Raw genomic sequence first — 12016 nt, forward strand, 5'->3', positions numbered from 1 at the left:
TTAGGAAAAAATATTGGGGGAAAAAGGGCGAGAACACAAACCAAAATATTAGCCCTTTTAGATTTCATGGTGAATGTTTATTTCTACCTGGTGGGAGAAGGAAAAAAGATGTGAGCAAGGTTCATACCCACCGGGGGGATGTAAGACCTATTTTGAATTGCTTCCTTAATGGTAGCCAGGTTTTCTACTCTCTCCGCCACTATGACCCTCAGGAAAGGGGCGGGTTAAAGTCCATGATAGGAAGGCCAAGGACGAAATGTAGAGGCCGTCTTCAACACACAGGAAGAGGAAGCAAACCAAAGCCCTTCCACTGACTAAGGGAATATGGGAAGAGGAAGAAAAGGTAGAGGCAGGAGGTCGGCGCCTCAGTCCTCAATACCGCTCCCTCTCTGCCTTAGGCTTTATTTCAGAGGACAGGTTTGGGGAAATAGGAACCGACTATTAAGTAGTTTGATAAAGGCTGTAAGGAGAGTCCTGGTCATGTCCAACATGGCCTCTCACCCCTTTAGCGTGTACAACTCAGTGATTTTTAATGTATTTACAAGGTTATGCAACCACTGCCACTATCTAATTCTGTTTTATCTAATTCTGTACATGCAGCTTTCCCTAGCACAGCTGTGGCAGAGTGGAGCTGGTAACGGGTCCAAATGACCAGGCTGATGTTTCTGTGTATTTAATTAGGTGCTTCCAACTGTTCATTCCTATTTGATACCCTCAATTCTGGATGTATCCCCAAAACTGGTTCTTCAGAAAAAGACACGATTTAAGTAGCCTCAGTTATCTGTGATGTATTATGTCAGACCCAAGGTTCCCTAAACACCAGTCTCAGTGGAAGTAGCTGGCTCATATAGTTGAAGAATATACGCAGATATCTTTAGCATGTTCATAAAACTTATAAGGTAGTGTGATCTAAGATCTTCTTTAATTACTATAGTTTCTTTGCTCCATAATCAGAAATTCTGATTCAATGGCAAGCCCTCCTTTCTTATCAGTGAGTTGAATAGATGGGCAAAAGATGAACGCACACATTAGAGGCAGAAAAAGAGGATCTCATTTCCAGAAAATAGGGTGATTTCTTGCAAATCACTTAGTCACTAGTATGAGGAAATTCGAGGGGGATCAGAAGTTCTATTAACCTCAACACCACGGGAAGAGGAAAACATGACTAAAGTGTTCCATTAGGTAGCAAACAGAAGAGAAGGAAACCAGAAGATGGGGCCAATAGAGAAAGAAGAACAAAATATCAGGGTAGGCGGTGAGGAAAGAAGAGTGCAGAAACCTGGACGGACACAGAGCAGCAGCTCCTAACAACTGCCTGAGGTTCCACTCAGGTTACAACCTGGATCATACTGTTACTGAACCAAGTTCTTTAAAAAATTAATTTAATTAGTTTATTTATTTTTGGCTGCGTTGGATCTTTGTTGCTGCACGTGGGCTTTCTCTAGTTGTGTCAAGCAGGGACTACTCTGCTGCGGTGCGCGGGCTTCTCATTGCGGTGGCTTCTCTTGTTGCGAAGCACGGGCTCCAGGCGCACGGGCTTCAGTAATTGTGGCACGGGGCTTCAGTAGTTGTGGCACGTGGGCTCTAAAGCACAGGCTCAGTAGTTGTGGCGCACGGGCTTAGTTGCTCCGTGGCATGTGGGATCTTCCAGGACCAGGGCTCGAGCCCATGTCCCCTGCATTGGCAGGCGGATTCTTAACCACTGCACCACCAGGGAAGCCCTGAAGCAGGTTTGTTCTGCCCATGGCACAGCACACCAAAACGCTGGGATGCTGAGGTTTCCAGCAAAGCAAACAGAGGAGGGAACAAATCTCAAACCCGCCTCCCCACCCAAGGCAAGGGGCTGGGGTATTTATGGGATAACTGCATAAGGAAGCAGGTTGGTCTGAGGTATGGGGCTCCTGGGGCGCGTGGGGGGCATGGGGAAAGGTGATTGGAAAAAGGTGCGGTAAGTGTCCTTCTGCCCAGCTGTAACTAATTACAGGCCTCTGCGCCTTCAGAAGGTCACCGAGAGGACACTCACGCATGCCCAGTTGAGGGGTTGGTAATCCTATCCAGTCTTAACCAGCTCAGCTGGAATTAGACACAGCTGATGCCAAGTTCCTGGAAAAACCACTCCCTCAAACACCTTATAGTTTAGGCTGCCAGCCGGGTCGTAAAACAACCTAGATTCGGGAAGGCAGGTGAAATGGATTTAACCCGTGCTTTCGATATGCTTTTAGGTCATGTTTTCCTTTTAATATAAAACCGAGGCTGTTCATTTGAAAAGGCTAGTTGTTGTAATTATTTTAAAACAATCGTATTGCTTAGCTACTCCAAGAAGTGGTGAAGGAACCAGGTTAGAAAAAGTCAGTGACACTGTATCTTGCAGTACAAGTTTGTGGAGCTTCTAGGAGCAGGTTTGTTAAGGTAAGTGCCCAGTGTTTGGAGGCAGACCCTCAACAGCATCTCACTGTTAATGTTTCATACTAAGTTAAGATTCAGGTGGTCAGCACCACTAGGCGACAGTGCAAGGCTCCTGAGGAGATGGAATGAAGTGCAGGTGTTTTCCCGGGCTCTGCGGGACCTTCCCATGACACTTTGCTCTGACAAAGGCGAACTGTCGTCCCCAAAAGGCAAAAACTAAGAAACTCTAAAGACACATAGGATGTTCTCTCATAAAAATCATTTATTGGCACACCAGAAATATCCATCTGTTCTAGTACAGTAGCTGTATGCATCTATAACTGCAATTCTGTGTAAACTACGTGTTACCGGTCACTAGAAATCTAATTAGCAGGATGAATTTAATAAGGAACAAGAGTAACTATGAGTCTACAGCGGCCCAGCCATCGAGTCTCATTGGAGAATAAATCATATATCAAATTAGTGTTGGCCTGCAACAGAATGTTTCTGTAGCCAAGAAAAACCAAGGTGGACACAAATAGGATAGCACCCATTCAATAAATCAGGTACACTTAACTAGAAAAACACCACAGCTGATAGAAACAATCTAAATAAGGTAAGCCCAAAAGTAAATTAGTAGCTATTTACATATATTACTTTTTGCCCAAACTTTAATTTGTTAGCCTTCCCATCCTACCTCTTCCCTTTTGTTATTCTTGTTTTGTTTTTTTTTTTCATGGTGAATTTCTTGGCTCCCTGGCAAATATTTAGACAACTAACCAGAACCTCTTTCTAGGTGCTACATTTTCTAAAACTTCATGTCAAACCAAAGGATCGGAAGGGTAGCTTATATAAGTCTATCTCTACACGGAAGTAGTAAGCTTATTATTCTGCTATCCATCATAGCAATGACCTACAATTTCATTTCCTCCCGAACATTTGAACAATTCCAGAAAGTTGGGTTGTGGATGGCAGCAGAGAGGATGGATTGTTCATTTGTAACAGGCACAGATAGTCTACACGGAGACAAGCACATTGATCCTGAGAATGTGGATGCTGTGAACTGCAACTTAAGATCCTCCGTTATGGACAATGAGTCTTCCTCCTTCTGGTCATTATGTTTTTTTTCACACTTATTTTTAAGGCTTAGTATCATCGCAGTATTAACAAATAAGAATGCTGACATCATTTCTACCAAAAAGGGACTCTGGTGAATGGCAGCAAGTACCATAGTTAAAATAGCACAGTTGAAAAGGCATTGAGTTGGTATGTTTCTGGTGCTATGGCCAGAATGTATGGATTTTTAGCATCATTCTAGGGGATCTGAAAGATCTTACCAAGGAGCCTCTTTGGCCCTTGTTTATTTCCTTCCTAATACTAATAACAATTTGTAATAATTTTATTTTTGGCTCGTTCTCCTAGGACCATATAAGCTCCGGGAGGGCAGAGACCACACCTATGTATTCACCACTCTGTCTCCATTGTCTAGAACAGTGCCTGGTCCAGAATCGGTTTTCAATTAAAAACCTGTATTAAATGAATGAACCAAATCATGGAGTCCCCTGTCCTGCCTCTATTTAGAGACCTTCCCATTTCATTCAGTGACCAGGGTTTCTGGCATGTCCTAATGACCTAGCTGTCCTGTGAGCCTCTACCCCTTCGTCTTTGTGTAGTCGGGTCACTGATACCTTTGTGCTTTAGTGGATAGTAAAACTTTTCACTGCTGAAAAGACTAGCTTTGCAGAGCTAACGCTGCATGAGAGGTCGCAGGGTAAGAACACTCAAGAACGTTCTAAACGGCCAGCTCCGAATTCAGCTCATTCTTCCTTAGCTCTCCCTACTACCTACCTCCTTGACAGAAAGTTTAAGAAAAAATTTATCAGGAGAATTTTCTCTTGGCAGTGCCAGGTCAGTAAGTCACCAATGACATGATCAAAGGAGAAAGAAAAGATAACTCACCTACATTAAAAAAAACAATGTAACTAAAAGCAAAATCTGGCTGTGGAAACAAAGTGACATGGTGGGCTGTCTAGGTCTTCCGTTGGTTAGAACTGCTGAACATGGAAGAGAAAGCAGGCTTTACAGCAGTAGAGAGGCTGGAGGGAAAGGGGGGCTGCGGGGTGCGAGGACCAGCATCTCTCTCCTCCTCCCTCTCCCTCCAGCTCTGGCTGAGCTCCTTGCTGTCGCTCTCAGGTGGAGGTAAGAACAGGCAGCTGGCGCCTCCACAGCACATCTTTAGGCTATTGATGCTCTGCTGGAGTAGCAGTCAGGGACTGGGAGCCCCGTGTGGAGCGTGACCTGTGGGAAGAGACTGTGAGTCCCAAAGGCACTGCAGGATCCCCCCCTGCACCCCTTCCCCAGAGCACAGCGGGTGTGTTCCTCACTCAAAAGGGGATCTGTTCAGTTTTCTGTAACATCTATTCTAGCAGGCATTAAAGAGAATTCTAGTAGAGTTCAGCTGGTGCTAAGAACCTGGCCACCATGCTGGGCTCCCCACTCTTGGAGACACTTGATAATATGGTTCACAGCCACTTGCTTCTTCAAAGGATTCTGGGGAGATTGTGTTCCTATGACTGAAGACACAGGCATGGATATGAAGGTAGAAAAGCCTGTTGGCCACACGGCGGTGATCACTGCCATGTCCATGGACAGAAAGCAGATGCGCAGACAACCCTTCCCCTATTATTTGTCCACTAGTTATTCCAGTTAGGATAAGCCTTTCATTTAGGGATGGACTACATGATTGCCAGGTATGAAGAAACGTGGGCACTTATTTAATATTTCACTGAATTTTGTCCCACCTCATACTTCAGCTGCACGGACCAGGCTAGAAACATTTCATGCACTGCTGTCTGTCATCTCTCCCCTTCTTGTCTTGTCCCTGTCTTCCCCAGCCCAAGAGTCTTTCTCTAAAGATACTCAGAAACCCCTAAAGAGCATCGAGTACAATATTCTTTGCAAGGGAAACAGCTGAAAATGTGGAAAACTTTGAATGAGGGTTTTCTAAGACACACTTCTAGGGAAATCTATAGCTTTCTTTTGTTCAATGTAGAGGCTGCACTCTGATTGATTAGATGTCAGCCATCCAGAAAAACCCATCTAGTTGCAGCAAGACAGAAGGGCAGAGGTCACTGGGTTGCAATCACTTCTAGTGCACATACTGATAAACAACAACGGATTTTTAAAATAGCTCCCAAGACGTGGTTTTATATAGAGCAAAAATCACCAGCAGTGTTTTGCTTCTCAAGCCCTATTTATCCTATCGTAAAGCAGCCATTTGCTGAATGAGGGTCACGGTCGATGATGAGCTCTAGCTCAGGACGGAAGTGAAAGGTCCCGTCCCGGCAGAGGCTGGCAGGGCACACCCTCCCGCATGGCTCTGATCTTCTCTCCCACTGCCCCTCATCTGCCCCAGTTGCCACCTCCTGGCCCTTCCTTGCTTAAGTGAGGTCCCTCGTGCCTTAGAAACTTTGTCCTGGCTGTTCCCTCTGCCTGGAAAGCCCCACACAGCTCACTCCCTCACCCGCTTCAAGGCTCAGCTCACCTGTGACTACAATAAGGTCCACCTATGCTGACGACGCTGCTTAAGACGGCCACTGCCCTCCCTCGGTCTTGTCTCCACTGGATATCGCCTTCTAACATACTATATAATTAACACAGCAATTGTGCTTATTATTCACTGTCTGTCTCCTATAACTAGAATGTGAGCCCTAAGAGGGAAAGATTTTTGTTTTGTTTTCACTGGTAAACAACAATACTCATAATAATTCAATAGTGCCTGACATATTAAAGGCACTCAATAGATATTTGTTGAATGAACGAATGAGAACTTGTTGTTTTTATTTACAGTAAATCATCAGTATGTGTTTTCTGTCCCCGAAGCGCCTGACAGAACTGATAAGAGTGCAGAGAAAACGCCCCAAATTTCTGAGCATCGTGCTAGCACTTCAGGCTCGCACCTTCACTTCTCTGGCACTCACGGCGCTTTGCATCAGTGATTTCATTTGTTTTCATGCCAGCTGATTCAAGAGTTTCCTTTCTACTAGAGAGGAATCTAGGGCTCAGAGGGACAGTCATTAGCCAGCCATGCAGAGAATCCCAGTTTCCCACCTGCTGTTCACTAGATTGTGTCTAAATATAACCGAGGGGCTCACGCTGGTCTGGAATCATCTCACTTGTCACGTCCATCCCACCCGGCGCTCCCCCACCCTTCCTCCGCGTCTTGGTCTGAGCCTTCGGTGGGCAGGGGCTGAGTTCACTGCCCGTGGGCAGCCTCAGAAGCAGAGTCTGCAGCTCACCTGCACGTTCCTGTTCAGGCTGACTGCCGGGAAGAACAGCCCTTCCACGTTCTCAAACGCGATGGGACCTTGCTGCTCGTCGTTGATAAAAAATGTCAAGGTTTTTCTATTTAAGTCTAGGAGGACCCCGATCGTGGCCCCCTTTGTGATCCCTCCCTCAGTTCTGTGGGAAGAGAAAACATGGGGTTTCACTTGCCTGTCATCATTCTAGAAGCTTCCCGTTTTGTATGGTTAAACCAGTATTTTTTAACTTGTTTAAAAGTATTGTTCCTCATCCCCACCCCAGGAGCCTTTTCCCCCTTAATCGCCCCTCCTCACTTACAATTTTAATACCGCAGATACACTGTGTATCTGCTGATGGGCTGTACGTATATCTGTGCTTTATATATATAAGAAGTAAGATCTTTTGCTCGCTCCCTGGAAAACCAATTTTCACTCCCCTGTTGAGAATGTATGGGTTCACTGCGCTGCTCTGTTGTTGCTGAGAGCGAACTCCTTCATACAGGGTCTCTACAGGCTGTCGTCTAGTAGAAAACAAAGCATCAAAGGCCAGGAGCAAAAAGTAGCCTCTGGGCTATCAGAGCTCTGCCTAGAGCTGAGTCTCACGCTTTGCACATATGGTGTGAATTAAACATCATTAAATACAAAATGATTTAATTTGAAAGTCAAAGAAGCACTTAAGCTGAACCTAAAACACATGCATGAAAAATTGGATTTGGGCCCTTCTGCTCTCCATGAAACAGAAAAGCTCGTTCCAGAAAGATGGTAATTTGGGGCATGCTGAATTTGGAGAAGTTGGAGGCTCTTCATAAAATGCCAACACCGGAGAAGAGGAATCTCCTCTCTGTAAGGTGAAATAATTAATTATACTGTAGGAGGTGGAGTGACTGTCATTTGACCATGAATTGTGTCTTACGCTTCCATTGATGGTTTCACAAAAGCCATTAAGCATGGATGATCAGATTTGTCTTTTTCCTCCTCTTTGAGAGCTAGCAATACTGAACTTCAGCCTCATCTCAGCAGAGCACAGAAATGTTAGAGTGTTGTTCTTTCCCCCCGGCACGCAGAACACAGACTGCACATAGCGGTTAAAACACAGGGGTATCAATTTCATCTTGGAAATTCACAGCTTCAGCAGTGAGGGCACTGGTGACATGTAGTTTGCATGCAAGCAGATGTGCTCTGCCTTAAGAAAGTATTTCCCTGCATAGCGTGGCAGTTGTGTTATTACTCACTCCTTCACTCCAAAATAAAGAAGCTAAAAGTAAGCGTGGAACATGGCATCAGGGAATCTGGTGACAGAGGGTCCCCCCAAATGTGAATTACTGAAGACAATGGCTTATATACATCTAGTAGGATTTGATATCAGGCTGGAACGGCATGTGTGCTCACTTCAAGTGATGGTGAATAATACACAACTGAATGCAGATGTATAGAAGCTAACCAAGGGGACAGGAACTGAAGGACCTAGGAGTCCTACTGGCTAGGAAAGGGGCAGTGATGAGCATAGAGAAAAAGCTGAGACAGTGGAGTCCACTGCCTACTACTGCCTGACTCACTTTCCTTGTGATCCAACTGACTACAACTGTATTTTTGTTTTTTTTCCAGAGACACCAATGAGAATGTATCCTGGGGAAATCTTTGAGAATAAGGTGGACCAGGATCCATAAAAGACACTTCTCTACCTAGGAAATTTGTGACAAATACATTTGAGGAAGAAAACGCAAACCATGTGAAAAAGGAGGTCTAGAAAAAATATGATAGCATGGGTTAAATTATACTTGCCTATATTTTGGTGTTAAAGGAAAACCTTTATTTACCTTTGTTCTCTTTCCCCAGCAAACTGGGTACTCTGAGTCCATACAATAATAAGAGAGTTCTTCAAGTACAAAACTATCCAAATTGGCATCCATACGACTTCGTTTAATGAATGGCTACTATTCTGAGAAGTGGCATTGATAATAATCATAATAAGAAGAACAGTGGCTTCTATTTTCAGGTGGATGGGAGGCATTTTTGCATGATTCATGTAATCATGGGAACATCTATGCATGGAAAAACATGATTTTCCTAACTGGTGGATTTGGAAACCGATGTTCAGAAAAACTAAGTATCTTGTCCAACAGTGCTTCTCTGGGAAGTTGTAAGTCTGGATTTTAGAATCCTGGAATGTTTTTCTATAATACATATGCATGAGGATTCTTAGTTTCCAGCCCTGGGTGGAACGTAGCAATGAGGGACCTAGGAAAGTACTCATGTCTCTGTCATTATGCAAATAAAATAAAATAAAACTCCAGGATGGACTCAGCCAAGAGCAGTAGGACTTCTGCTTCATAAAGATCGCCTGCCTGTCTTCCTTCATGTTGTCTGTTTAACAGGTCTCTGAACTTGGGCTCTCGTTCTCGACCAGAAGCCAACGTGAAGAAGGCTTGCATGGGGGGTAGGGGCTGCAGGGTACCTGTTGGTGTGCGAGTTGTTGTGCATGAACCAGCTCCGGTTGTTGTCCACATACATTGCCCAGGCTTTGTCGTCCTTTCCTAACATCACATCCTTCATCACGTTGTTGCGAGCCACACCAAAGGCAGGGTCTGGGTGGTTGTCATAGCGATCCACCGTGAGCTCCCAGTAATGGACACCCTTGGAGAAGCCAGTCTTCCCCAGCACCACCCGGTCATCGTAGCTACTGCAGGTCACAGTCAGGTTGTCATTGGAGAAGATGATGTCACAGTGCGCCGAGCCAGGGTCAAAAGCAAACCAGGCCACTGGGAACAACAGAAGGGAGGGCGGTTACTAAGACGGACCCACTGAGCTCACGCCATAACGCACTCCTGGGCCGGAGAGGAGCGTCTTGTCCCGTTTTCATGCTTCCATGCGGGAAGGAGGTGTCCAGGGCCAGAAGGGGCTGTGAGTGAGTAGACAGGGGGCACTTCCTGGGAGCTAGGGCTCTCTGCGCCCAGAAGCAGACGGAGGACACACGACCGATTCAGCAGGGGTTACCCGGCTCAGCCTGCGCTCCCAGCCGGGTGATCCGGAAGCGCAGCGGCATCGATTTTGGAAGGTGCAGGTCCCTTCACGCGGTGACTGGCAGGACAGTACACCAGAGACATAAGGGGAGAGGGATGCGCTAAGATGCCTGTGTAACCCCGAGATGGGGAGGCTAGGAGCTAGAGTCCTAGATGGAGGAGGGATAGAACACACTCAGTGGAACAAGGAAATATCCCTTCTGCAGAAGTGCTCGGGTCTACTAGTTTTGAAAATGTCCTCAGTGTTAGCGAACGCTATCAGCAACAGAAACTAATTTTCATGAGTGATTGTGACTTGGATGTAAGACAGGTTGCTTCCTTCACCACAAATGCAGTCTCCTTGTTACTCCTAAAACTACCGTGTAAAACGTTTTGGACCTTAGGTGCAGATGGAATGACGTCTTTGTACGCAGCGCTGTGCCCGAGTTCTAAATGTCACCTGCCCAGAACTTGCTCTGGACAGACGAAATTGCTGATTTATCAGATCTGTGAGCCACCACACATGCACTTTGGTCTTTGTTATTTGTAACAGAATAAGGTTATTCCATACCTGCCAACAGCTTTTTAATATCAACTGTTGTCATTCCAAGTGAAAGGCATGGGAGAGAGAAATAGGAAGCAAAATTGACATTGATAAGAAAACATGTCTCTCTTGATAGACTCATACCAAAAAAGGGCTCAGTTTAAAACTGCATATACACTACTCAGTTTGAAACTGTATCGGTCTGATTAGTACCTTTGCCCACAAGTGCTCTGCTTATAAAGAGTGCTTTGCATTGATGTACAAGAAATCTGGGGGAAAAGTAATCTTCTCTGAGGCATAAAATTTAAAAATACAGACTCATTTTTTCTGCGCATGTGAGAAACTGCTATAATGGGATTTGAATGACAATTAGACAATTTTATTGACATAGAATAAGCTGCCACCATTTATTTTGTGAAGGGAGTGGAGCACACCAAGCACGTATGTAAAAGATAACAATTACAATAGGTATACTTGCCTAATTGAGAGTAAGGTGCAGGTTGTGTCTCAAAATTGCATCCTATAAAGAGATACTACACATCAAAGCTACGAAACAACAACCAGGTCAATAAAAATTATTTGTATACATGTAAAAAGCACCAGCTGAAGAGAGTCACCAGAGGCCTGATTCATGAAAAACCAAAGCCCTTTCTATATTGGTTTACTTGCCTGGGTAAAAATTGCCTCTCTGCTCTTTCAAAGTGAATAGTAAATCTTTTTTTTTTTTTTTTCATTTAATAAAATCTCCTCCAATTGTTTCTGAACTGTACAGCTTAAATTTTCATCATCTTCCAAGTTTAATCTTTTCCACTAAAGTTTCCGTATTCAGAAGAAAATGAGAAAAATTCATCCAGTTGAAATGGAGAAATCACTGAATCTTGATAAAACTCCATTCTACATCACTATTCCATGTACGTAACTCTGGTTATGCCCAGAGGCCTTTGCTGTGACTTGGGCTCAAGTCACATGATAATTATATAACTAGATGTGTAATGTAATCCCTATGTTAATACATACATCTGGTAATTATTAATAATGACATGAATTAAATGTCGTAAATATGAAAATGACCTCATCTCTTTCTTAGATTGTTTTACTACATGAGTCCTTTTCACCTAAGGGAGGGAGGGGGGGATGGTGCTGAAGGGGGTGGGAGTGACCTCAGAGATGTATTGGAATCACCTGTGTGACTTTTGCAACCATCTCCCTCTTTCCCTAACATACCCTTACCTACTCCATGAGAAGTTTCATCAGGGTGGATGAAGCAGTCTAGTCTTAAAATGTTCAAAGGTGTGTGAACTACAATTTCAAGTGCTGTCAGTGACTGATCTAGGAAATGTGTTTTTGATGAGCACCAGGGTATCTCCTAGAAAGGATCATTTAATGTTTTTTCAATTCAGTAAGGCCCTTATGTGCTAAATAAAGGATAATACACTGAATTAAAAGAATTTTAGAAGAATTAAGAAAGCACCTTAGAAAGGACTAATGATTGAATTAAAAACAAAATGTAAAGATTATGATATTACTTTTGGTTTTTTTTTCCTCTGGGGTGAATTGATATGCAGAATAATCATTTTCTCCAACTCATGGCTGAATACTTATGTTTAGTTTGTATCAATTATCACTTCAATTCCTATTCACAGGTTAGAACTTAGTGAGTACAGAACACCTGGAGTTTTAAAACTGAATCTGATATCCAGCTTTGGACATAAATTTGTAGAATCTGAATAGGGCTTTTAAATTTTTTAAATGAATCATGCCTTGTGCAAGTCTTTTTCAAAACAAGT

The 12016-nt window shown here is 44.0% G+C and overlaps 1 protein-coding gene across 2 annotated transcripts in view; it reads right to left on the reverse strand.

Annotated features, from left to right (window-relative positions):
* Positions 1-2671: 2671 nt before the first annotated feature.
* Positions 2672-12016, reverse strand: part of TRIM9 (tripartite motif containing 9) — a 112971-nt gene continuing 103626 nt past the window's right edge. The window contains exons 9-13 of one of the 2 annotated variants that reach the window (XM_022570576.3): positions 10708-10749; positions 10257-10280; positions 9142-9445; positions 6684-6846; positions 2672-4683 (exon numbers count right to left, since the gene is read on the reverse strand). In XM_022570576.3, the coding sequence (XP_022426284.1) occupies positions 4621-4683; positions 6684-6846; positions 9142-9445; positions 10257-10280; positions 10708-10749 (596 nt within the window). In that variant the 3' untranslated portion in view covers positions 2672-4620. The remainder of the gene's footprint in view (positions 4684-6683; positions 6847-9141; positions 9446-10256; positions 10281-10707; positions 10750-12016) is intronic. The other variant, XM_022570579.3, reaches the window with a different exon arrangement.

This window comes from Delphinapterus leucas, chromosome 2 (assembly GCF_059928025.1).
Source record: "Delphinapterus leucas isolate spDelLeu-1000000601 "Yukka" chromosome 2, BTC_Dleu_Yukka2, whole genome shotgun sequence".
Classification (NCBI taxonomy): Eukaryota; Metazoa; Chordata; class Mammalia; order Artiodactyla; family Monodontidae; genus Delphinapterus; species Delphinapterus leucas.